Here is a 27,980-nt window from a genome sequence, read left to right as displayed (position 1 = left end):
ACCAGTAATTGAAAGTGTTCACCATTTTTGTGCAGACACTGCTATGCTGCCATACAGCCACGGCACGGCAGTCACACACACATACACAAAAAAATCAGATTCTCGTGTTGCAACTTGTATTGAGTGCAAAAGCACATGGAAGCATTCTTTAAGTTCTTTAATTTGGAAGAGAGGGATTAAATATAAGAATCTGCAGCAATTTCCCAGTGAATGCGCATATCTCGAAGAAAATGACATATAAAGTATCAAGTTTGTTACAGGTCAAGAATGCAATGCCAAGTGCCCCTCAAAAATAGCAGTACATTTACTGCTGCCGAACAAAAGGGGCACCTCCATTTCATGTTGGTGTAAGGAACTTCTTTTTGAAGTGTGGAGGGAGGAAGGGGAGGTAAATCATGTTTTGAGAGGATCCTCCCTTAAACTCTTGACCAGTGAGTGACTATAGTTCACTTGTCTTAAATGCTGAATACATTTCAACATGATTAGTCGGAACTTGCTAAACTTTCCTTTATTAGAAGTTAATCACGGTAACTACGTTTTGGTCATGCTTCTTGCTCTGGTTGTGCTGTGGCTAATCTTGAGCTTTACGTCACGCTGCTGACATCTTGCAGCAGTGAAAACAGCAAACAAATATCAGATATGACACAGCTTGGAGTGGGAAATGTGTATTGGCAGAAATGTGTGAAAGTGATATCTGCATTTGATATCGAACTAAGTTGTTTACTTTTTTTTCTTGTGTTTTTGAAGATTTAGTCAAATGCGAATTTCCTGTTACAAAGGCATGGCCATATTTCAGTTGCCACTGCCTATGGTATGCATAATAGGCAACAAATAAGACTTCAACAGCAGTATACAATGATGTATTCAGATTTACTGATGAAACATTGTTGGTTACACTCTCAGAGGAATCAGCTGCTACTTCTTCTGTTTCTTTTTCTCAGCTTCATCTTCTTTTTCCTTCTCAATTTCTTCAACATACTTTTCAATCTCCTTTGCTTCCAGCATCTGGAAAGAAAGAAAAATTTGACTATAATGTTGCAATAGACATGCTCTCAATTGACAAGCTCCTCAAAACAGCAGTTATAACTTCACACACCAGTCATGCACTCATCATTTTAATAATGAAGCTCTCCTTTAATCATGGCACTTCCTGTTGGCTTTGAAAGCGAGTCACACAATGCTATGAAACACTCAAAAGATGTCCACATCACCTTCATACCACTACAAAACATATGGGTAACAGAACAAATGCCAGAACATATTGTCTTCTAAGCAGTTTCTAGTAATTCACTGTACTGCTGCAGCAGTTTTGGCAGCAATGCACTGCCAAAAGTCCTGCAGTACAGTGAAGCAGCAAAGTGCAGTGGATTACCTAACAGATTTTGAACTTCTTACCACTCACAATCTCTAAACTAAAATTAAATTATGGGGCTTTACATGCCAAAACCACAATATGATAATGAGACATGCCACAATGGGAGACTGGATTAACTTTGACCACCTGGGGTTCTTTGACCTGCACCTGTATGCAAGTACACTGTCGTCCTTTATGAAAGGGAACATGCAAGCGCGTGGCCTGTGCTCTGTGGTGGCTGCCTACAGCGCCATCAACTGACACCTAAAGAAAGCATGTCTGCTTTTGCCGTCTGTTGGCAAACAAAATAACGAGTCATGGGCGGTGGACAAGCACTGCTAGGTTACGCTCCTTCTCCGCTCATGCAACGGGCGATGCCTGCAGCGTGTCGTCTGCTGCCAACAAATCGAGCATGGTGCGCGAGCACGGTCGAAACGTAGCAGCACTGTCTCTCAGCTTACGCGAGTAGCGCTTTGCCTAAACTAGAGCTGTAGAGGCAAGAGTGATGCACTCAGGTGAAGGTTTGGTTGTGGCTTGCTTTTTCAAATGTGTATCACTGAACACCATGGAAATTTTCCTTCAAGGCAGAATCCCACTTACCCGGAAAGTACTGGTCTATCGGCAGAGAAAATACTCTGTCGTTTAGTATATCTATGCTTGATGCTATAATGCCATGCGATATCAAAGCACCCTGGTCGTGATGACAGCAAAGGAGATGTTGCTACGTAAGAAACTTGATGCAAAAAAAATGTTCCAAATGTTTGTAAAAGTTTTAATGAATGTTGTATCTAATGTAAAAGATGGGAGCACAAAATGCAAGAACAGATATCAATACATTTATTGATGTAAATTTTTCTTTTGTCTTGAGCACCGAAACAAAAAGCTGAAATATGTTGTGTTGAGACACCTCTCAGTACCTTGTGACGTCCCGATTTGCTGCGACGACAGCTGCCATTCTTGAGGGTAGCGAGTTATACAAGGAGGCCGTTAGTGATCTGTTGTTTCTCAGCCACTCCCACTCCTCCTTTGTGGCACGCTAAAGGTTGTCGGCTGACAGTCCGTGCAGAGACTGACCCACCAGCGCAGTTCTCAAAAGGCTCCACACATTTTCAATAATATTAAGATCTGGAGACTGGGGCGGCCACCTTAGAGCCGATTCCACGATCCTCGAAAAAGCTTGTCACCCTTCGGGATCCGTGGAAGGGCGAGTTGTCTTGCTGGAAGATGTAATCACCTTCTGGGAAGGGCCCATTTGCAAGTAGGGCACCATCACGTCGTCCAGGTTTGAGCAGTAGCCAGCAGACATGAATCTGTCCTCTATGCGTACTAGTGGCCCAAGCCCTTCTTTGGTCACGAGGCCCCACACACATACTGCTGAACAGCAACTTGCAGCCACTCGCTGGAGGTATTCTGGTCTGTAACGGTAGCAAACTATCATTAGATCACGCATTGACACCAAACCAACAGTCACTGAACTAACCTCGTATACCCTTCCTTTACGCCAAACATGTGGTATTCCACTGTGCTACATAGCGCGCACTATCGCCGGCAGTTCATATCTACTTTCGTACTGTTTTCGATTCTTATTCACTTTCCTATTTCCTTCAACTTATTTTGCTACAGTCGAACCCACTTATAACAATATTCAAGTGCCACGAAAATTTCATCGTTATAACCGATAAGTGTTATAACCGGGTTGCATGAAAAAACTAAAATAAGGGGATGGCAGAGCTGATGGAAAAAAACTGTAATGGCGGCGAGGCCAGTGCCCCTCCCACCCACCTTCCTCCATCTGGCTGCTGATTGTGTTCACTAGTTTAACTGCTTCCTGGGCGCTCCAATTGTGTGTAACAAGTCGCAGCTGTCGGCATTAAAGAATGGCACTGCTATAAGAACTGCAAAGAGGTGTCAGGGGTGACAAGCGATTGCGAGCATTGCTGAGGGATCGCATTGGTGGCCCCGAAAGGGGCTTTTTAGAAGTTGCGAGAAGGCTGCTACGGCAGCGTGTCAGCATAAGAAATCCAGAAGAAACACCGAGGAGAGATTGCCACAAGCATCTCACCACGTACATCTCACTGGCTTGCACGAGAAAAGCCTATGTCCATAAGCCATGCATGCTTTACATGAAGCTTGCCGACATCCTTCTACAAGGCATCCAAGCGCTCTACACAGTGCAGCGGAAGGTTCCTCGCGAAAATGAAGCCCTGGAGGGACTGAATCATGCCTGGCCTCCTGTGAGGACAACAGTGAGGCAGCTTGCCCTACCGCGTCATCGCTGCCGCTGTCACCGGCGCTATCCAATAAAAGCACGTTCGCGACGATCGTCTCATCGGTTAGAAGCACTTAGTTTCCAAATCTATAGCCATGCAATTTCTTTTCACCAACAATGTCGTGCATTACCAATGATCAGCAGGCAGATCCGCCATCTTCCGTTTCAGCGGCGAGTCAAGCGAAGTTGAGAAACCGCATGACCAGGAACGACTTCGACACAACCAACAAAAATGAAAGCGAGCGATTAAGCTGTTCGCAGAATTGCACTGAATGAGAAGCTAGTGAGCAGCATGCGAGCGATCTGCTTGCGGCGCAGTTGGCACGGTCCATTTGTTGTTTCGAAGGGTGGGGCAGTGTAGAGCTATGGGCGCAGCCCATTCATGTTCGGAGGGGTGGAAGGGTGACAGGAGAGAGCCGCACAGAGATGGCTGGAAAATGAGCGCATGGCGGCTATTGAAGCAGTGGCCAATCGTGAAGCGGCTTGAATTTCTCGTTTTCTTTCTTTCTTTTCAAGGATTTCACATTTCACTACCTGTCAGCTCAGACACCCAGTGGCCAGACTTCATTGTTATAACCGATAATGCGGCATCAGGGCATTGTAGTAACCGGGTTATTTCACCATGGAAAACATACAAAAGTCGACGGTGCAGCAGCTTCTCATTGGTATAACTGATATAGTGTTAAACCCGGTATCATTATAAGTGGGTTCGACTGTATTTTCTATTCACTCATATCGAAACAGCAATTGGGCTGGTGGTGTGCCTCTGTTTGTGGCAGTTGCCAGCCTACTGCCCCCTCTTATGTGTCTATACTTTCATCATGTGCTAAAGTATCTTTAAATATGAACTAATACTGATGAGGTTAATAATATTAGTAATATTAGAGAACACAACTACACATTAACGCTGGTGAATGTAATCTAACGCCGTGCCTTGAATATCAAGTTCTCACTCCTGTCTATTTGATAAAGACCCTACAATATCACACAATGCGTAAAAGAGCGATCGTCCAGTAGAGTTTTTTCAGCATTTTTTACAGCGATATAATTACCTTTAAGCATGGAACATCACTTACCGGCTGTTTTCTGGGCGCCACACTCTTTGTCTCTGGTCCCACCGGGTCGTGACTGAGCTCTCGTCGGTGAATAAAACACTTTCCCAGTCGGAGGTAGTTCAATCTGCATAGTCCTTTGCAAACTGCCGGGGTTTGGCTTTGTTTATGTCTCAGAGCAGCAGTTTCCTGCAAGCAACCCTCTTTTTGAAACCAGCTTCTGCGAGGTGGTGCTTCGCAGTCGTCTCGCATGCCTTAATACCAAGTTCCTTCAGTACTTCAGGCACTGTTGTCTGTGGTCTTGGTGCTGAGTTACAATCGCACAGTCTTCGTCTTCAGTTGTTACCCGAGGTCTGCACCTGTGCGGAGCATCCTTCACACGACGTTCCTTCTTGAAGGCCTGAATGATCTTGTTTACAGTTTTTAGCTGCTTGTTTGTAGTTGATGCAATATACTGCTGGCTTTAGCAGCAATACTAAGCTCAATAATTTTTTCGCGTTCCTCGAGTGGAACATGAGCCATTTTGACGGCCTTCTGCCTCGTGGATCACAAAAAAGGAATTAAACCACACGTGCCCCTATCACTTATTAACAAGCCAGCAGGCAAGATGTTCAGCATCCTACCTTTCCCTCTCAGTATTTTTCGAGCCCATGTGTTACACATATAAACTAGAGCTTTGTCACTACTATCTTTGCCCTGGTATTCTTAAATTATCCTTGACTCGAACTTGGTCCACCGACCGAACTGCTGATAGCGCTGCCGCTCGGCTGAAAACCATGCAGCAGTTTTTAAGGATTGCTGCCGATAATTGCACGCACACAGTGAACATTTAGCGGAGGGGAATCGCTCCTGTAACACGACGGCGATTCTCCTCAGCGGCGAAGCCATGGAGCTCGCACGATACAGAGTATCCCTGAATGATACTCTGTATGATTCAGTGATAGATAAACCACAGCCAAACTTTCACCTAAGTGCATCGCTCTTGTCTATATAGCTCTAGTTTAGGCGAAGCGCAACTATCGTAAGCCGAGAGACAGCGCTGTTACGTTTCGACTGTGCTCGCGCAACATGCTTGATTTGTTGGCAGCAGACGATGCGCTGCAGGCATCGCCCATTGGTCGAGCGGAGAGGGATCGTAATCTAGCAGCGCTTGTCCACAGGCTATCACTCATTATTCTGTTTGCCAATAAATGACACCAAAAGCGGATTTGCTTTTTTTAGCTGTCAGTTGATGGCACTGTAGGCAGCCACCGCAGAGAACAGGCCACGCGCTTGTGTGTGCCCTTTCATAAAGGATGGCAGTGTACATGAGCATTTTTACCTTTTGCCCCATTGAAAATGCGCGACCAGGAATCGAACTTGCGATCTTGTGCTTTGCAGTGCAACGCCATAGCCATTAAGCCACCTTAGCAGGTACAAACTCTAAACAAAAAGAACAGCTAGCATTCAAGATATATAATATCATTTACTAATATGAGCTGTACGTCTCATGCAGTGTGCAGAAAACCAAGCCTTCTCAAAGTATTTGTCAAGCTAGTTGTCCACGGCTCACTAGACTATACCCGTCTTGTACAGGATGCACCGTGCCAATCGTGTTTTTGTCAACACAAGCATGCTGAATTACATGAATGAATACAATGCAGTTCATTGTTGACGGGAACACACGAGTGTACAACATGTGCAAATTTCTCAGTCAGGCAAATGTAAAATCGCCTGGCTTTGCAGTAGATGACTTGTGCTTGGTGGCGCTGGCACATTCCTATGAAAGGTGCTATACACCTGTACACTGGAATAACCGAGCTTTAGCTGGCACTTGCAGCTAGAGCATCTGAAAAGTGACCTGCATATTAGAGTGTTACCTCTAACAATGGACCACACTGTACAAACAGTGGCACGAGGCCCTGATAACACAATCTGGTAGTCTTCTATAATTCTTTCTTTCATGATGTGTTGTAATTTCAGAGACTCCTGTTATTGAATATGCACCTGACAGGTTAACAAAACAGTTTTAATCAACTACGCTAACCCTACCTGCCATGTCTCATAGTTCACCCCACACTAGCAATGGCCTTCCAACATTATCTACCAAACTGGAGTGGCCTAAGCAGAATTGCCATGAAAAATGATTACTACAACAAAATAACCAGTGCAAACAAATCTAACCTTCAATGGCTTTCCACGCTCCATCACTGCCACTTCCAGGTTGTGGCCTTGGATAACCTCCAGTAGAGCACGTATTGCTAGTTTCACTGCACCTTCGTCGGACTCCATCTTATCTGCAGAATAATTCTTCTCAAGGTACTCGCGTACTGTCTTGGCACTCCTTCCGGTGGCATTTGCCTATTACAACAGAACAGCATGCATTTTCTGTAAGGCTCTGAACACAGCAGATGATTCAAAAAGCATGAAATGTGCAACTTCTAATCAATATCATGTGCCCATAGAAAGAAACTTTTGTACGGAGGATGGGGGGAGGGGCATGCCTCAGGTTAAAAAATAGGCCAAAAATTTATTTCCATTCAAGCTAAGGGAAATATACATACAAAAAATCTAGAGCATCACAGCCAAAGTTAGTCTCTTGAGGTCAGTGCAAAATTAAGACATCTGTGACAGTCTCCGAGGTCCTCCAGCAAAAAGAGAGGGCATCAGATCAAGAAGAACCTTAATGTAATTTCGAGTACAACAGATTTCATGTTTTCTCATCTGGCACCTTTTTTTCTAAGCGCTTTATCACTTGTGCTTGTGCTTATGTTGTTTGTCCGTCTTAAATCTGCAGCACTGTATTGCAATTGTGCTATTTCAACTAGCCCCAACACAAGCCTTAACAACCAGCACCTTCCTGAAAGGGCACAGGCACAAAGTGGTGCTATACCTTCACTGGATGTCCCACAATCTTAAAAAATCCACAAACAGGTATGGCATTCCTCTTGTTTATTCAGCACAGCACAAGCTGGCCAACTTGCATCCATGCATCAATAAGAAAGCTGGATACCAGAAGAAGCACACCAAAACATATATGAAGTACACAACCAGTGTTGCATATGCGATACTGCTATGGTGTGAAAAGACCTCTGTAGGTCAAAGGGCACTGCACCAATGACTGAGCACAGAAGCAAAACTACAGTCGAACCCACTTATAACAATGTTCAAGTGCCACGAAAATTCCATTGTTATAACAGATAATTGTTATAACCGGGTTGCATGAAAAAAAATCAAAATAGGGGGATGGCAAAGCTGTTGTGAGAAAACAATAATGGTGGTGTGGCCAGTGCCCCTCCCCACCGGACCTTCCTCCATCCAGCTGCTCCAATCGTGTGCAACAAGCCACGGTTGTCGGAGTTAATGGCACTGCTATAACAACTGCAAAGAGGGCTCACGGGTGGCAAGCAATATGCCAGCACCGCTGAGGCATTGCTTTGGTGGCCCCCAAAGGGGCCTTTTAAAGAATGCGAGAAGGTTGCCACGGCAGCCTGTCAGCTTGAGAAATCCAGAAGAAACGTTGGGGAGAGATCGCCACAAGCATCTCGCCAAGTACTTCTCACTGGCTTGCACGAGAAAACGCTGTCTGTCAGCATTGCATGCTTTATGCGAAACTTACAGACATCCTTCTCCAGGGCATCTAGGTGCTCCATGTGGTGCAGCAGAAGCTTCCTCGCGAAAACAAATCATCAAAGGGACTGAACCACCTGCCGGGCCCCTTCTGTGAGGACAACGTTGAGGCAGCCTGCCCTACCGTGTCATCACTGCCGTCATCGCCGTCGCTATCCAATGCAAGCACGTTCGCGACGATCGCCTCATCAGTTAGAAGCACTTAGTTTGCAAACCTATAGCCGTGCACTTTCTTTTCAAGCAAAGTGCAAAATTTTCTATTTTTGGAGTGAATCTTTCAGTGGCACTTTGACAAAATCGTCCATGCAGCAAATGACACTGAACAGCAAGTGTTCAGCTCATAATTCTACTTCAGCGATGGATAACGATTCATGTTGCACTATCTGCTTTTCTTCTGAAGAAGTGACTCAAAAAGCAGGCTACTGGATTCAAGCAGCGAGGTATCCATTTCATACAACGGAGAAGCTAACACTTGCATATGAGCATACAATGATGCATTCCATAAATTGGAGTGCTGGTGCACGTGTGTGCTGGCCCATCAAGCAAGTTTTACGAGGGGTGCCTGAAAAGTTCGCAGCCCACCTATGAAATCTTTTTCGCATGGTCTTGTTCTGCAATGCAATATGTTATTCAGTTATTTGAATGGGCTAATGAGCAATCTGGACAATATATTTCTCAAAGGTAACGCTACAGTGCCAGGTGAAGGAGCTCAGACTAGCCCACTGCTGGTTTTCCATTCCCACAGATCTACACTTTGCAGGGGTAGCTCATGTGAATAATAAAAGCATAAATGCAAAAACATGGCACATAAGAATCCAGTTAGAATATCATACCTGCCGTGATGCAACAAGCATCTCAGAAACCCTGGCATTCCAAGACTTCTACAACATTCACCTCGATTTTAACCCACTAAAACATGCTTGCTCACAACGTTCATGGTATAATAACGAATGTTTGAATTTCTTCACAGTATCGCTCGGCAGTAACACAAGGACTAATCACGCTGTCGTTTATTCACTGCAAGAGCAACAATGCAGTTTAAATTCTACCAGCACCACTTGCTTCTTCAAATGCTTCTCAATATTAGGCCGTTCTTCAACGGTTAGCTTTAAGTGGTGGTAATTTGAAGTAAAGCCAATTGAAGCTTACAGCTATTTGCAGCATATGGAAAGGAACATACCAATATGTATTCCCCTTTCTATGCTTTACGTTCAACTCATTTGAGCAATTTACTGGTGCTAGTTGCTCAAGGAATAGACATGATGAATCTGTTTGGCGAACTGACACAGGCTGCTTGGCCCAAATTTTTGAAGGGAAATATGCCTTTTGGACCGTTTGGCTTACAGCCAGAAAGAATTCGAAGCCTCATTTATTAGCAGTATCGGAAATATTGAAGATATATCATTATTTCGCAGTGGAGGTCAAAAATATGGTGAATTCATGTGAGGCTTGTGGTGTCTTTCTTATGAGGCGGGTATGCGAGTTTCTCTTTGATGTATTGACGAAGCGAATAGTTTTCGGTTTGAATAATTCAACAACGCAGGTTCAAGACGTGGTGAGGCAAAAGGTAAATGCTTGAATTTTCATTTTCAAGGCAGCCTATGCTGCGCTGTCGTGCCTTGAGTATACTTTAAGCATTGCAATTGGCACTATAAAAACTGCATCAGGGTTTCAATTCTAAGTTGTAGTGAATTGATGTGTTTCACGAACCATGCATGCCTCGCCATATAACAGTCGGTTGCTTCCGTTGTGTGAGGGGTATGTTATGTTGATCGTGCTACAATCCAAGATCTTCGCGCTACAATCCAAGATCATGTTACCGTACCAACTCGCCCAACTTTCTATCCTTTTGCATTACGTTTCTTGTACACAGGGTTCTTTTCAATGTGAACGCTTTAACCTTTCTAGTGAAGCCAATGTTGCTTCTTTGATTGCAATAACTGTTTGCAAAGCCCGAACAGTGGCATGGTACAGTAGAACAGGCAGGTGCCCTCTGGATATTCAAGCAATTTTTGCAAGCATGAATCCTTCAACAGGACACTCCCGAAGGATGGCCCGTATACTGAACTCAGAGCTCTGGTGACGGAGTCCGTTTCTTCAGGGACAAGCTACTAGTTTTGTGTGGGAGAGCCCCAACTGCGGAAGGCCAACGAAGACATTTTCGGGGATGAATTAGGATTAGCGGCGCAAACCACGGAATTCCTATGGGCCCATGCTCCTCTTTCGTTACTGAAGAAAGCTGAGTCTACATGGGACCAAAGAAAAGTGTTTGTACTCAGCAATCAACAACTCCCAGGAAACATAGAAAATACTCTGCGCAAAGGAGCAAAGTTTGCCTGTGAACCTGATTTGTCACCTCCGAAAAAGGTCTGCTTGTCTAGATACCTTTCTCGTTGGGTCACTGAAGTCTTTCGCCCAAGATGTGTGACTGAGCTTGTTGATGTGATCGTAAGGACAGCATCTCAGCCCTGTAAGTCAGACAACCTATCTGGTGTGTTGCATTTTTTCGTCAAGCATCAGCTAAGGTTGGTTGGAACAGCAACAAAGATTCTTTGTTCTTGTTCCCGAGGAATTGTACACAAAGAGCTAAAACTGCTATTGACAAAAATTTAGTTTCATAAAAAGACCAACTTAAAAAAAGTGAAGAAAGCCGCAATTGATTTGCTTGAGCGCCTCGCGTCGGGAGTAAATCCAAGGGACCGCACCTCGACATATTTTTTAGTGCTAAGACACATAAGCCGGAAGTTCCCTTTCAAGCCATTATTTCTGAAAAAGGAACGTGGCAGTACATTGTCTCAACCTTTGTGCATAATGTGCTATCTTCAGTTTGTCTTCAAGACCCCTTCCTAATAAGACATTCAGAAGAAATTGTAGTCTTCCTCTAACCAAAAATAATCCAGGTAAATGCTCGGAAATCAGTGTTGATTTAAAATATCTTTTTTATTCAAACAGAACTAATGTGCCTTATCATCTCATGCGTAATTCTATCAGCTCTGGAAGCAGAGCTTTGACAATTGTTTAGGGAAGCTCTGAACTCGTCAACACTAAATGGACAGTTGTAAGGTTCATTTTCATTACACTTCCTGTTCAGCGGTCTCCTTTCTACTAATTGTTTTTGCTTAAGCAATGACTCCAAATAGTGTTCTGAGCTAGATGCAAGCTTGAAATGTTGCCCAAGGGCATTAGCCTTGGCCATCGACCAAAGGCAGACGGTAAGGCTGATGGTCCATTAATTTTGTTTTTTGTCAGCCGGTTCCATACTTTTCCTTCTTGAGCATAGGAATTAATGCTGGAGACATATTTTCCCCAGCTTTTTCTTCTAGCAATGCACTATTTTCATCTTCCTTTGGACTTTTTATGTTTGAAGTTAATGAGGTTTTCAGTTGTAGACTGAAGGAGCATGCCCCAAGCCTTTTTCTGTTTTTTTCCACATGTTCCTGCAATCTTTGTTCCACCAGGGCATGCGCCTTTTCTTTGAAGTCTCATTCGTTTGTGGAATGCACTATAATATGGTGTCAAGGATAAAAGCGGTAAAATAAGCGACAACATCGTTTATATTGCACTCGTTAAAGCATTGCGAAGCATATGTGTCATTTGGTTAAATCTTTCCCAGTATGCAGATGTATTTTCCATTGAGGAGCATGTGGGGGAGGATCATCAGTTGTAAGACATACAGGAAAATTATCACTGTCCTAATGGCTCATAAAAACATTCCATTCTAAAAAGGGTACTAAGGTCGGGGACGCAACGGTTTAAGTCTATAGAAGTACAGTAAAACCTCACTAAACCGTACCCGCTTAAGCAGTAGTTTCGTTTTAAAAGTAGTAAAGTCAAATCCCCGACTCAGCGGCCATTGAACATAATGCATTTTGTACCTGCATAAACTGTACTAGCTTAATGCAAATGTATCGGTTAGCACGTAGTGTTTTCACTTTTCGTAGCGAAATCATGGCGGTACGTCAGCCCGGCAGAACGAGCCTCAGAGATCGGAACAGTTTCCAAGCGCAAACGCAGAGGCTGCTTGGAAGGGTGAAGCCACATCAACATCAGCATCATTTCCGCGCCGTGCCAGAGTCAGAGCATCGCGGCCCTTGTTGTGGTGTCGTGCAAGCTAGAACAAAAGTCGGGTGCTCAGCATAGAAGAAAAATGTGACATCGTTTGCTGTCGAACGTGGCACGATGAAGTCGGTGCTGGCACGCGAGAGGGATCTACCGTTGACACAGTGTGTGGCATTTGGAACGTGAAGGAGAAGTTAGTTGGCAATGCTGCTGCGGCCATGAAAATATGTCGGCTACGAGGTTCGACTTCTTCCCATTGTTGCCTCTGTTATTGCCAAAGTGTCGCCTAACGACAATGATGAGGATGACACGGAAAGCGACAGCACAAGCGATTCAGGCCCGACAGTGGCAGATGCTGCGCATTATGTCACCCTCATGCAGGTGTTTGCCGAGAAGAGGAGGCTGGCGGAAAAGCTAACTCGTAGCTTGAGCGAGTTTGAGACCGCCATTGTCGCTACTAGCCCACCACAGCATCAAACGAAAATAACCCTTTTGTTATGCAAAGTGAATAAATACTGCATGTTTTCTGCCCTTTCATTGCACTCTCTCGTAGTTCCATTGTTTACAGGTTTCACAGGCTGAACTATCACTATTTTGCTTAAGCAGTACTACCGTTTAGTACGTACTTTTTATGAGCTCTGACCAACTACGGTTTAACGAGGTTTCACTGTACATGTATTATGTGCTAGACTATAACATGTAGGTACTTTCCTTTTTAGCACGCAGGTGCCTGAAGAAAAAAGGACTTGTTCTATGATTCGGCCCCTTGTATCGCATCATGAATCTCCCAAAAGTGTATTGTGTGCGTTGAAATCACCAACTAGTATGTAAGGTTCTCGCACACCATCTATTAATCTCTCAAGTTCTGTTGTAAAGGGTCCATAATTAGCGGTATGTAGTGAGAACAAATGGTAACTAGTTTTCCAAACAATAAGGCTCGAACCCCAATTGCCTCAAGAGGCGTCCGGACTTCTGAAGCACGACATACTACACACTTATCAATGATTATTGCAACATCACCGGACGAGGCGTTAGCATTGTACGGTCCTTGCAAAAAATGGTGAATTGTGGCAGAAAGCCTGTCTGGGTAGGTTTTAAGTATGTCTCTTGTAAAAACAGCACCTTTGGATTGAATTAATGCACGAGTTCTTTGATGTCATCGAGGTTGTGGAGAAGACCTCTCACGTTGCAGTGTAATACTTGTATATCTATATTGTTAGTGTTTTTGTGCTGTGTGTCAAGACGAGTCAAGTTCGCTTAGGGAGCTTTCCCAGGCCCCATAATCCGGGGTTTGTCTTTCTTGAAGCGGTCATGAGAATTGCGCCGCTCTCGAGGCGCTGGGGTTGTGCCACCTGGATTGGAGTTTTGTCCATCAACTCCTGGGAGCCGCTGGACTTCTGCTCAATCGAGTGGGGTGTTTTTGGGGTAGGCTTTGCTTTGAAAAGCAGGGCCTTGGAGGCAATCAACCCAGAGGCCAGTAAGCTCTCCTTCAGAGACGATGCAGCAGTGCTGGCTGCTGTCGCCTGGGGGGCTTGTGGCTCTGCCACGGCCACACTCTTTGTGGGCCAGGCTGATGCCAGTTTCTGCTGTGGTGTTGCCCCCTTACGCATCTCCTAAACATACCCTGCGGTATGAAGAAATGAAAAGCGCCTCCGTGCTTCTGAAATGAGATGTTCTCACGTAGCTTAAGTGTAATCACTTCATTTTCTTGTTTCCATGAAGGACAAGACCGTGAGTAAGCTGGCTGCACCGCACCACAGTTTTTGCAGTGCAGTGTTTCATTGCAATTGTCTGCAAGCTGGTCATTCTAAGCACAATTGGCACAGGCGAGGTGGCCTAAAAAAAAATTAAATTATGGAGCTTTACGTGCCAAAACCACTTTCTGATTATGAGGCACGCCGTAGTGGGGGACTCCGGAAATTTCGACCACCTGGGGTTCTTTAACGTGCACCTAAATCTTACACGGGTGTTTTCGCATTTCGCCCCCATCGAAATGCGGCCGCTGTGGCCGGGATTCCATCCCACGACCTCGTGCTCAGCAGCCCAACACCATAGCCACTGAGCAACCACGGCGGGTGAGGTGGCCTCAGCTGGACTGTAAGCTATAACCAAATAAATTGTTGACAATTTAAGCACTGTCGTGGTTGGGTACATAAAGGCAAACAAGGGTTTTGGTGTAGCCAGTTTCAATATGCTCTGGTAAAGTACTTGTGCAAGAGGTAAGAATGAGGTGTTTTGTCGTGATTTCTTTGTCTTCTTTTCCAGTTTTAATTCTCTGAACATTTGTTGCACAACGCTCCTCCCAGCCCTCAAGGAGCTCTGTTTCACTCAAGTCTAGCAAGTCCTGATCTGATACTACCCCTCACGTGCTATTCATAGAATGATGAGGGCTTACAGAAATTTGGGTGTCGCCAAACGTGATAACTTTTGAGAGTTTTGCATGCTGAGGTTTGTCGTGGATTTTGAGGAGGTCACCACTGGTCACTTTGTGACTCTGTATCTGCAGCCCAGGGTGTTGGTAAGGCATTTTGCAACAACAAAATGTGATACTGTTTTTACGGTGTTGCCAGGGGATTTGTTGTGAATCACGTGGAAACGTGGGAAAATTTCACTGAGCTTATTGAAAAAGTTGAAAGTTTCACCGGTGCACCCTCTTTTTGCAAAAGGGCATTCAGGGAGTTTGGAGAATGAGGAAGCTACACAGATAGGACCGATTCTGGCAGCAGTGCCAGCTGCCCACCGTGGAGCCCAACAATGTGCATAGGAACAAGATCTGTCAATGCCAGCAGTACACAGCCACTATAATCGAATATGTTATAACCAAGGTTGGTTATCTCAAACAAGGTTAACCCTTGCTGCCGGGAAGATTGGAAGTAAAAAGAAGTGACGACAAGAAAGATTGAAAGTGAGAGAGAAAAACAAATGTTGAAGAGATAGAGACAGGAAAAGGCAACTGCCAATTTCCCCGAGGTGGGTCAGTCCAGGGGTGCCGTCTACGTGAAGTGGAGGCCAAAGAGGTGTGTTGCCTCCTCCGAGGGGCCTTAAAGGTGCAAACACCCGGCATCGGCTCAACCCCCAGGATCCCCTTTTTCCCTGTACATGGGTAAGCCGCGCATAACTACATGTGGGAGGGTTCAACGCCCACGTGCTCAGGTCTATGGTGTCGAAACACAGTGAACATCTGCTTACGCAGACGCCCCTGCAGGGTCCAGGGCAACCACTGTACTAAACATGACAACCAGGACGCTAGCAGACAGTAGGGTGAAAGCAGGAAAACAGAATAAGCTAATGAGTTCTGTGAAAATTCGCAATGCAGAGAAAGTTTGCTTACTCAGAGTTGGAGCTCATTTACTTATTCGATTTGCTTTGTGCTCTTGTCACTGATCTACGAGTAGAATGCTTGTTGCTCTACATAGACCTTTAGGTCTACGCAACAAGCATTCATTAGCGAATGGGCTAAGTGCTTCAAAGCAGATTTGGTAATGCTTGTGCAACAACTAACAGAATCACACACAGAAAAAACACAAACAAGAAGCATTTCTCAATTTCTGCAATTACTCTAAAGGTCCTTGAGTACTTGGGGCAACTCCGGCGATTTTTTTAACCTTGTCAAGATAACAGAATATTGAGGTTCCCGACACCCCCCCCCCGTCACGCGTCTGATAGTAGAAATGTTCCGCAAATTTGAAAATAATTTTAAATAAGCAAAGAAGCGCAAAATTGAAACCGTAACCTGACCAAGCTGCTGAGCGAACCTCTTCATGTGACATCACGAGCGTTCCCCAGCGGAGGGCGCCGCAAGGCATGCCAATCTCGCCCGCTGGGTGAACAAAACCAGCGAAGAGCAGACATCCAACTGGTTTGTGACCGCGCCGGACCTTGGGATGACAATGTCTATTGTCAGCTGCACCAGCTCTTCAGCAATTAATTAGTGACAGCTATGATTCTGACAAATTCAATAGCTATGAATCGCCATTCGCATTCGACCCACCACTGCGAGAGCCAGCGCCCATGCGCAACATTTCGTGCTGCAACATGAAGACCAAGGGTAGGCCTGTACAAGCACTGATTTTATACATGTTGCTTGCTATTTTAGGTGTTTCAGCCCTTCTCAGGGAAGCGCTCCGCATGGTCACTGTAAGATGTGAAGCACGACTTTCTGTATTTGTGTCCCGCAAGAACGCCGACGACAATCCAAAGCACCGACCTGTGCATTTGCTTACATTGGCAGGTACAGCCACCATTCATTGTTCGCTTGAGATATGATGCTAGCCGCTCATCGGCGACATCAATTAATGTCAGAACATATCAAAACATGCAGATTTTGTGCATGTACGCACCATTGCATCACTCTGAGTCGCGCTGATATGAGTGACCACACACCTTCGAAAACAGCAAGCGGGAGACTGTACGTAGTACAGGGACGTTGTTATGCTGCCTACGTATCATTCTTCGTTTTCTCTTCATGCATACAATGTGTCCCGTAAAGTAGACACAGATGGGGACTTTGTGCATATGATCATTTATTTAGAGAACGTGTAGCTTTCTAGTGGAAACGCCGATGCCAGTATTGACACTGTTGAACTTTGCGCATATGATTGTTTATTTAGAGAATGCATACCGTATTTACCAGATTCTAACGTGCCCTCGATTGTAAAGCGCACCCATTTTCCGTGAAAAAATAAAAGGAAAAAAAAATCTCAATTGTAACGCGTTTGCCATGACCCAAAAAAAGAAAAGTCCTTTACAGTACCGTGCACCTCATTCTTTCATACAGAAATACAACTTTCTCTCATTTGGAAAAACAGATTTACTCCCAATACACTAATAAACTTTTAAACATTCGCTTACTAACTAACAAGCATGGCGTCACGAACGCACAAGCAAACATGAACACGTCTCACTCAGTGACCGCAGAAATTCTTATGAAAATGCTGGAGTGAGGAAGTGCTGTAGCGAGAGCGAGCAAGATCCGCCGTGGTTGCTTAGAGGCTATGGTGTTGGGCTGCTAAGCACGAGGTCACGGGATCGAATCCCGGCCACGGCGGCCGCATCTCTACTGGGGCAAAATGCGAATACACTCGTGTACTTAGATTTCGGTGCACGTTAAGAACCCCCGGTGGTCGAAATTTCCGGAGTACCCCACTACGGCGTGCCTCATAATCAGAAAGTGGTTTTGGCATGTAAAACCCCATAATTTAATTTTTAAGAGCGAGCAAATTGACCTTTGTGCGGCATCTGGCTTCAACGCAAACTAAGCAGTGAGAATGCAGCGCGGTGTGCCTAGATGGGTAGACTGTCTCCATTGCAGGTCGATTTCAAGATAGGGGCCGCACGGCCGCACCATACACGGCAGCTACCAGAGTAGAACGCCTCTTCTGTCTCGCACGCAAGTTTCGAAAACACCGAACGCCCGTGATGCGGCCCAATTTCCGTCCATCTCCACACACATGATCACTTTCCTTTCAATTGCAACATCGCGTGTCTTCGCAGTCGGCACTTCCATGTTGACAGAGCAAATGCAGAAGACGGGAAGATGGACAGTGTACTAACCTAAGCACACGTACTACAGCACATGGAGGAAGCTACAGCAGCTAGGCTCAAAGCGTGTGCAAAGCGGCCATTTCGAAATACCGATGGTGATATGGTAAAGCAGATTTAGGGTCACACTCAATTCTAATGCGCACACAATTTTTGGACCCGTTTTATCGCAAAAAAAAAGTGTGCGTTAGATTCGAGTAAATATGGTAGTTTTCTCACGGAAACGCCGATGCCAGTACTGACACTGTTGGTAGCTGAATGATGTGGTTGTTTACGCTGCTGTATCGAAGGGGCCTCTGCTTGCTGCCCATTTAGGATACGAGGCAAACAGTGCCCCTTGGAAGTTAAACAATGAGTCAGCATCACAATAGGTAATAATACACCGATGTATGTAGTCACATTTAATTTATGGAAGCACCAGCGTGTGCGACTGGCCACGTTCGAGAACAGCAATGTCCGGATGTTGATAGCGCGTCGTGTCGCTTCTAGCTTTTTGCGTGTGCACTGTACGAAATTAGGAATGCTTTATTTTAAATACGTATGGTCATAACTGAAATACAGAAGCAGCTTTCTTCATCCTAATGGCTTAATTAGCTTTAGATCAGTCGCTCAGGTCTGCCAACACAGTAGATGCACAAACTCAGCGACTGTGATGGGCTTAACCGGCATCAGCATCAGCTCAAACTGTGTGCAGATGGCGACAGCTGAAGTTCACGCAGCCAACAACGCAACACAACTTGCCGCCCATCTTTTGCCCGTCCACAGGAAGCGCAACTTCTCACGACTGCAACTTCTCACGCCAAGCGCTATCTCACGATCGTAGACTCCTCCACGCTTTCGTCACCGTCATCTGCATGATCCTGGCATTCTCTGTGTGGAACACTCCTGACGTCATACACAATGTTGTCTGTAACTGAGGGTGAGATAAGGTAGGGTGTTCAAGGCAATTAATTAAATTCATTTGTAAAAAAATTGTGCAACTCGGAAATCTGAATTTCTTGAGGACATAACGGAAGTGTTCAGAGGAACGTACCCAGTGAATTTCATCAACATTCACTGACAAAGAAAAATTGCCGGAGTTGCCCTTTAAAAGCAGATAGACTGACTCTCTAATAATGTTAGTAAGGCATAGGATTCCATTGACATCATTACATAAGAACAATAGACAGCGTGCAGAACTTTAGAAAAAAAACCAGTAATGTATTTCAAACTTTGTTGTTCAACTTTAGAAAAACAACCAGTAATGTATTTCAAACTTTGTTGTTACTATCCCTCTGCAGACGAACAGCTGCAAATGCAGAAAAACAAGGCAATTTATAAAAATCAAACCTACCTTCCACTCATGGTAAACACCAGATGGATCAGTCTGAAAGAGCCTAGGTGTGCCATCGAAGTCAAACCCAGCAATAAGAGCAGAGATCCCAAACGGTCGTCGGCCATTACTCTGTGTGTACCTCTAGAAAAAAGAAAGTTATCGGAGTCAGTTTCAGCAAGATTACCTCTGCACACAAAGACCTGTGTGCAAATGCGTGCACACACATGCATGACCACAAGGAAGTGCACAAATAGATATGAAGCATTAATGCAGAATTAGTAGCATGCTTCTTTTATACTCATTAAAAATAATTATTAAAATGCATACAAAAGTACTTCACTGTGATAGTCATTTGTGCTACACCCCGGCCTGAAAACATATTGAATGGGATCCTGAGGAACTGCAGATCTGGCGCACTCACTGCCGCAAGGCAGGTGTGCATGAGACCTGTCCAGTGCTGAATAACAAATATTGATAAGCCACAAGAACACACACATAGCCACTTGCTGCATGTCTAGTTCTAGAAGCAACTACATTACTTGAACAATACATTTTGTCCAACAACATAGAGAAAACAGCAGAAACGTTTTCAAAGACACCACTTATTTTAGGCTATCATATAGACCTTTTTAGGGAAACACCTTAACTTCAGGAGCCTAGTCACAGCCAAGTGTAACTACAAGGACACAAATTGAAGTGCCATAACCAATGTGCATAACAACCACTTTTAAAATGCCAAAGAAAGTACTCCAAAATATGTGCTTGTCTGAATATACTCTGATGTAAATGCGTATCTGTGGACATGTCACCTGCTAATGACCAGAGTAGGCCCACACCACTTTTAACTGCAGGGAGTAACATTAAAGAGCTGTGAAAAATTGTTTTGAAAATCAATATAGTGCTGTCAAATGTTGACACTCTTCAGAAACACTTTCCTCAGTGCTTTGCTGACTGCCCTCAATATTTCCATAACACTGCATGATTTTCATGATTCATCGATGAATGACAGTGCAGGCACAATGTAGGTGATTGCACTTCCGAATAGGGCTTCTATGATTTTTTATAATGGAATTACTGTTGGTCTCGTATACATTTACTCAGCATTTGCTTGCTCTGCATTGCAAGCTAGTCATGGCGCCTGTTCACAAACTAGTATGCATTGATAACAAAAAGCTGTTGTGTGACCCACATTATCATGAAGCCACATAAAGGATGGCAGCATCATGCAGCAGCTATCATCACCAGGGAAAAGTCCCTGTCTACACACTTACTACTTGAATCGATTATCAATTGATTATTGGATGTTATTGGCACAAGAGCCAGGTGTGGCCAAAGAGTGCCAAGGCGATGATAATTAGCTGTCAATGGTGCATGAACTCTGAATATCGAAGGGTAGATGTAACACGACTGTACAGAGAGAAGCCTAAATACATGTAAAGCGCATCAAATATTTATGTATTAAAACTATGATGATGACATGCAATGTGTGTGATGTGCTGTGGTCGTAAATGATATGCAACGATGGGATGATAAACAAAAGCTATGGGTGTCAGTAGCACTAATGCCTCGGCAGGACCCTTAAAATGCAACGGCCTGGAAGCACATGCTTTACAAAAGCGTATTACAGCAGCAGCCTCCACTGAGAGGATGTGCTACGAATCTCTTGGCTTTACGACTTGCAAAGCGTCAGCATCGTGTAAAAGGTTCAAAACAACTTTTTACTGTCAGATGTATTAAGATTTGTTGGCAGGCGAAAGAAAAGTGCTTTCTTCTTTCAGTGTCTCCTTCCAGATATTCCAAGACGTGGAGAACGGTAAGCATCTCGCCACATTTGCTGCAGATAACAGTTTCGTCACTGGTCAACAGGTAAGAATATGTTTCATATGGGTGGCTTATTCTAAGTCAGCAGAAAATTACCTCAGTCCGCCGTATTTTCGTTATTGGAGGCAAATTTCCCAGATCTGTCTTAAATAAATGCAGCTTACTTGACGTTTCAGTGTCCCAGGTTCGTTGCCAATGTCTTCTTAGTTTTCTGCGCAAAAATGACTTAAGGTCCGTGGCAGGAACAGCTATGGAAGTGTTGCTAGATTTCATTGCGATGGATGTGGCAATTTCATCTGCAGGCATGTCCCCTTCGATACGTCTATGTCCAGGCACTCAACATATTCCAATGTTGGTTAGATGAAGAAGTAGCACATAGCAGCAAATAAAGATTATTGATTACAGGATTTTTGTGTTTATGCAAGGATATTAAAGCTTTCACAACGCTTAAGGAGCCAGTGTATACAATTGCCTTTTGTAGCTTTAATTTTCTGATGTGTTTTACAGCAGATAATATTGCATAGGCCTCTGCTGTGAATATGCTTATTTTAGGGCGCAGGATTTCAAATTCTATAAAGGAGGGAGCAACTGCTGCATAAGACACACTGGTATGTGATTTTAGTGCATCTGCATAAAATTCTGAGCGCGAGTACTTTGCCTGAAGTTCTAGGAAATGACTTATGTGCATCTCTGGAGCATGCTTAGTGACCTCAACAAACTATGCGTCACGCTCTAAGAGATGCCACTGCCACAGCGGTAACAGCATCGTTGGGGCCATAAGACGATGTTCAAACAGCGAAACACCTTTTTCCTCACTACCGTTCCTTACACACAACGAGAACTGCTTTCTCGGTGCAGGTTGGTTATGGAAGTATGTGGCAGTGGTCATATCTTTTAAGGTTGAATAAGAAGGGTGTTAATGTTTGCGTGTACTCTCAGAAAATATGTAAAACTGTTATATGACTGCTGCAGATGAAGTGGCCACTGATTCAACTTTACACAGAGGCTCTGGGTCGGACTTGTCCTGAAAGCTCCAGTCACGAGACGGATACCCAGGTGGTGAACAGGGTCTATGATTTTTAATGCACTTGGCATTAAGAATAAACTATAGCTCCGTAATCAATATCCGAGCAGACAAGACTGCTACACAAGTTCAAGAGACACTTCCAATGACTACCTCAAGTCGGGCGCAACAGAATTTTTAAAAAGTTTATAGCCTTCAGACATTTTGTCCTCCGATACTTAAGATGAGGAATAAATGCCAGTTTAGAATGTAAAATGATCCCTAAAAACTTATGCTTACTGCTCACAAAGAGTGAATCTCCATTGATTGCAATACTTAGGACTGGCAAGATGCTCTCTTGTGTGTAAAGGGTATGCAAGTGCTTATTTGCTTAATTAAAGGCCCAAACACACCCATGCAATTTTTGAGCGGCGGCGACAAGCGACAGGTTTTGCCATCGTGGAGGGCAATCTGTCGCTGTAGCTTGTCACGTCTCCGGTTTTGGGCGAGCCATAAAATTTCACTTGCTGCCCTCCGGTCCGAGCAGCGATAGTATGGTTGCACAACATAGCAGCAACCAGTTCGCCCACTTCGATCTAATTGTAATTTGCTTTCTACTGTGACAGCAAAAAAATAAATAGTTAAATCAGCCATCACTTTGTCTCATCTCAAGCAGAGGACCAAATATGGGTATTGTTTTGTCATTATTATTGAGATCAGCTCTTTCAATTAAATTATGGGGTTTTAGGCGCTAAAACCACGATTCGATTATGAGGCACATTGTAGTGGGGGGCTCCGGAATAATTTGGACCAACTGAGGTTCTTTAACGTGCACGTACACGTAAGTTTTTGCATTTCACCCCCATCGAAATTCGGCCGCCGTGGCCAGGATTCAATCCTGCGAGCTCATGCTTAGCAGCCCAACACCACAGCCACTAGGCAACCACAGCGGGTAGATCAGTTGTTTTGACGCTGTTATGCCTGAGACCCCACTGAGAGCCACAAAAGTGTTGAGTTTCCCTCACCAGATGGCACCACAGCATTTCGCGCTGGTGGCATGGAACTGATTTTCACTGGAGATTACAGCATATTGAAGGTAGCACTAATGCACTTTTGTTAAAGCACTGGCTTCGTGGTACGTTTGCGATTCTTTACGAGTGCACGATTGTATTTATTCAGACAGCAATGTAAATTTGTTGCTACATTTTTTCGTGATGTTGTGTGCATGTGACTGCTTCAGGCCACGACGCGTCGCTTGAATATTGCTTGCATGTCGTTGCCACTTTAAAGCCATTTCCATATTCAGAAAACTTATTTAATCTAAGCTGCACCTGCCACTCGCAGATAGCAATATTACAGGATTTAAAACCTATCAGTACATCGTCAATGTACATGGAATAAAACATGGTGCGTGGAATGACTGTATCAAATGAATTCATTTTCACAACAAAGAATATGCAACTAAGCACTCTGCTTTGCAGTACGTCAGTATCTTGGGTGAAGGGTTTGGAAAAAGCATTGCCAACTCTTATGTGGAATGTGTGGTCAGACAGGCTTTCAATAATGATCAACTGCTACTGCAGACACCCAGTGCCGACAGATCTCGATGTCTAAAAATACAGATAAGTATTGTTTATGAATGAAGGCATCCCGAATATTTGCCTCAACGCAGAGTAGATGGTCAGTTGTCGATTTGCCATCCCTGAAACTGCATTGGTATGGATCAAGCAATTTATTAAATGCATAAGCATCTATGCCTGTTCAACGAAGAAACCCATCCGTCCATCACGTAGGATGATTACTTTCAAGATAGGGCAGCGAGCTAATTGACCCACATGCTGACTCTCTCTTCAATGCAAGCTAAGCGGCGAGAACACAGTGCACACAAAGCTATCAGCACTTGGCCCATTCTGTCCCCATCGCAGATCGCTTTCAAGATAGGGTGCGCGCACCCGCTTTAACAAGAAATAAGTGGCGAGAACACAGCAAACACGAAACTATCAGCACTCAGCGCACTCTGTCCTCATCGCAGATCACTTTCGAGACAGGGCCTGCACGGCCATGCCATATGCAGCCGCACCGTAGTTTGGTTGATCACAGTTGATAATGGTTCGACGCAGATGGCAAAGGCGCTAATGAGCGATAACGGCCGATAATGATAGCAGCAATCAGTGCACCTCGCGCCGCCTGCAGTAATTCAATTGCACCATTAATTCAACTTGCACTGTTGTCTGCAGCAGTTCGTGTCGCTGCAGACTGTTGTTTATACTAGTCAGATCCAAGTTTCACAACAGCGATAATGACATCCGCCTGTTGCTCTCCAAAAAATGCAGTAGGCGCAGATTTACCATCTTTTTGAACAGCTTGCAAAGGCAGCTCATCAATGCTGTAGGCCTATAACTGGTGGATAAAGATAGGTCCTTGCCCTCTTTGAAAATTGGAATTATAACTGCCTCCTTCCAAGAGGACGGGATATATCCTAAGACCATATCGTGTTGAAAAGAGATGGGAGAGCTTTCTGGGTTTCAGTGTGTAAGTGCTTCATGACATCATAGATGATTTGATAATCAATCCTGGAGCAGAGTTATTACAACAGTTCAGGGATGCCTGGAGTTCGGCTAAGTTAAATGGACGGTTGTGTGCCTCATTTGGTACGCATTTTCGTTCCAAAGGCTGTTGTTCTGCTTGTTGTTTGCATCTAACGAATGTTTAATAATAGTGTAAAGAAATGGAGATGTTTTAAAAATGTGCAGCCAGAAAATCTGCCTGGTCTTTGAGACTATCTCCCTCAGTGCTTACCAAAGGTAAAAGGTTTGACTGCTGGCCTTTTATTCTAACTATTCCATATTTTTCACTCGTCTGTATAATAGTTCACACCAGAGATACACTTTTAATAACTTTCTCTCCTAGTCTGTTCACACGTCCTTATTCTTTGCGATTTACATGCTTGAAACTAGGTTTGTCACAGTTGGAAAATCGCAAAGGAGTTCCCACACTTTGTTTTGCTGCTTTCCTACATTCTTCATTCCATTAATAAAGTAAAAATGAGACATCCACCCAAACGTAACTAAGTGCTACAAAGGAAACCCATACGGGTTCCTCAAAAGAAAAGCTTTGCAGTTGCAGAAAACTTCATCCTGGTCCAGGACTCGAACACGGGACAACCACCTTTCAGGGGCAGCCGCTCTATCATCTGAGCTAACCAGGCAGCTAGCACATAGCAGGCGAAGTCGAATTTATGAATAACTCGGAAGCAAAGGCAAGAGTTTGACGTAATAGTTCTGCGGAAACCCGCAAGGTGGAGACAAGTAATTAATAAAGAGAAAATGAGACATCCACACAAACGTAGCTAAGTGCTACGAAGGAAACCCATACGGGTTCCTCAAAAGAAAAGATTTGCAGTTGAACAAAAATTTGTCCTGGTCCGGGACTCAAACCTGGGGCCACCGCCTTTCCGGGGCAGCCGCCGTGGTCCCAAGCCAGGACGAATTTTCTTCAACTCTGAAGCTTTTCTTTCGAAGAACCCGTATGGGTTTCCTTTGCAGCACTTAGCTACGTTTGGGTGGATGTCTCATTTTTCCTTTATTAATTACTTCTCTCCACCTTGCGGGTTTCCACAAAACTATCACGACATTCCTCATTCCACCATGGAACAAGCCGTTTGGTATTCACCCCTTTTCTTTGTGGGATGCATATGGATGCAGCATCAATAATGAAAGGTGTGATGTATGCAACAGCATCACCTATGCTTAAGGCACAGACGTCATCCCTTACTGTTTGACGTCTACTTGACACTGTAGTCTTGCAAATTTAGAACAGTGAAACCTTTTTTTTCTTTTGCTCAATCCAAAAGTTGCCATTTAACATTAGTTATATTTTCATGAAGGTTGATTCTTCTCATATTTTATTTTCACAACATTGCTCTACTGCTCTCCATGTAAGTATTTTGCCTATTTACTCACACTCCTCAAGCAGTGCTACTGCTTTGTAGATCATCCATTTCAATGGACAATCCAGAACCACAGTGGCAGTAACTTAATATCAGGCGCTACTGCCACTTTGGTAGTGCCAGCGCCAGAAAAACGGCTGAATTTTTTTTTGGAAAAAAATCTAAGCTATAGCGTGCGGTTGTCCAGCAGAATTGGAGTAATGCTAAACTAAGCGAAATTATTTGCACAGGCAAATTGGCATCTTTGTTTCCAACATCTTCACTTCACAATGCAACACAGTGAAATATTGTGAATCAAGCATACCTGTTTCAACTGGGCGATGTAACGAGTGATGTACTCCAGCGTGACGGGGTCTTCTACAGTGAGTTTGTGGCTTTGACATTCCACCCTAGCTCGGTCAATCAGTATTCTTGCATCGGCGGTAAGTCCTTTACAGAAGTATAAACAACAATTCATGCGACCAGGCTTCAACTATACCGAGTACTGGGACACGAAAATGTTTACCTGCAAAGGCCATGACAACATGGTCATCGAGAAGACAGATCTTCCGCACTGTCCGTTCCTCCTGTAATTTGGCCACAGATTTCTTTTCCACGGCGAGGACAACTATATTTGCACCTTTGATGCCAACCTAGAACATTGGGGAAGAACCACACAGTGAGGTCTCCAGGAACTCGTACGATGCGGGCAGCTTATGCCACTTATCACTTTATTTTTAGTCGTAATTCCTTTTTACACAAAACATATCAAACCCCTTCATACACGTGCCGCTTTTCAATACCATTTACGCCGGATATGCTAAGCGCATCCCTATAAGAGGCGGAAAATGCTTACCGCTGTAGATCCCTTTTTTACGGCTTCTTGAGCGTACTCGACTTGAAAAAGATGACCATCAGGGGAAAATACAGTGATTGCCCGGTCATATCGTGCAGTGCCCATGATTTAAACTAAAGCAGCAACGAATCCCACTGTCTACCAAGTACGCAATGACAACACAATTTTAAGCACGCCGAACTGGCCGAATGCTGCAGCTCGGCCGGCTCGGAGGCTAACGGTTGACTTCGTAACCGAAGTCAAGCTCGCGCATAAACTGAGGGCGCTGAAAAATGCCAGAGAGTACAACAATTAATTAAATATGTATTTTGTCACCTAGTAATGTTTTTTGCTTTGAATAACATCTATAAGTTGAGTTGGATAAATATTTTAGACACTTGTAACACAACACTTGTCATACGGTGCACGGTAGTGTACAAGTCGACGGCTCATAGCGTGGCGTCCTCTGAAGCTAAATGCAGGTCTTAAAGGCCATGCTTCTGTTGGTTGGACGCGGCGGAAGCGATTTTGGGAGCCAAAATACGTGATTGGTGTCGTAATTGCGAGAGCCAGAAACATGCGACGCGCGCCTCCAAGTTTTGGAGGCCATGTGGAGAGTGCTAGTTATGAAGGAAGGTGGAGGAGGAATATTCGAAACAGTATCCCAAGTTCAACAAGCTTGAAGGGGACACTCGGCGAAAACTGGCATAAGGAAACACGTCACGCCTAGTGTTAATCCCATCCTTTCATAGAGTTTCTCACCCTTCTCACCATAACATGGTCTATGCATCCGTTAGTTGACGCGAGCATCGGAAAACAAGAATGTGAGATGAACTTACAGACAACGTTTTATTTTTATTCTTTCCCGCTAAAACTAAAAAGTGCTGCGTATAAATAAACTTATACTTTGCGACTTGTTTTTCTTGCGTCACGTACACTCTTAAGCAAAATTACACCCTTTTGCCACATAACGATAATCGTCATCTGACTTGCCCGCATTTCCTTTCTTTAACGCGGCGAGCCCGGTACTTTCCAGTCACGAACGGCATGCGCGTTATCAGCATGACATAGCGTTCCCGACAGGAAAGTAGCGGGCGCGGCGTTTTCAAGAAAGGAAACGCAAGCAAGACAGATGACGATACAGATGACGATATTATCGTTATTATATTAATATCGTATTATCGATATTATAGC

At 44.3% G+C, this 27,980-nt stretch overlaps 1 protein-coding gene across 1 annotated transcript; it reads right to left on the bottom strand.

The window, feature by feature from the left end:
• Positions 1-851: 851 nt before the first annotated feature.
• Positions 852-27,032, bottom strand: Prosalpha4 (proteasome alpha4 subunit). The gene is made up of 6 exons (XM_075670156.1): positions 26,808-27,032; positions 26,478-26,604; positions 26,277-26,401; positions 19,218-19,340; positions 6,839-7,015; positions 852-1,005 (listed from the first exon to the last, which is right to left on the bottom strand). Exons 1-6 carry the CDS (start codon positions 26,910-26,912, stop codon positions 916-918), a joined length of 747 nt encoding a protein of 248 aa, XP_075526271.1. The 5' UTR covers positions 26,913-27,032; the 3' UTR covers positions 852-915.
• Positions 27,033-27,980: the final 948 nt, after the last annotated feature.

Source organism: Dermacentor variabilis, chromosome 1, assembly GCF_050947875.1.
Source record: "Dermacentor variabilis isolate Ectoservices chromosome 1, ASM5094787v1, whole genome shotgun sequence".
NCBI classification, from domain to species: domain Eukaryota; kingdom Metazoa; phylum Arthropoda; class Arachnida; order Ixodida; family Ixodidae; genus Dermacentor; species Dermacentor variabilis.
This window is presented reverse-complemented; position numbering and strand designations above follow the sequence as displayed.

Bases quoted from the DNA above. Each gene is read 5' to 3' on its own strand.
- Prosalpha4 (XM_075670156.1), bottom strand. From the start codon at position 26,912: ATGGGCACTGCACGATATGACCGGGCAATCACTGTATTTTCCCCTGAT. The intron at 26,605-26,807 runs GTAAGCATTTTC...CCAATGTTCTAG, and splicing joins TAAAAAAGGGATCTACAGCG to GTTGGCATCAAAGGTGCAAA. The intron at 1,006-6,838 runs GTTAGATTTGTT...CTTTCTTTCCAG, and splicing joins AGCGTGGAAAGCCATTGAAG to ATGCTGGAAGCAAAGGAGAT.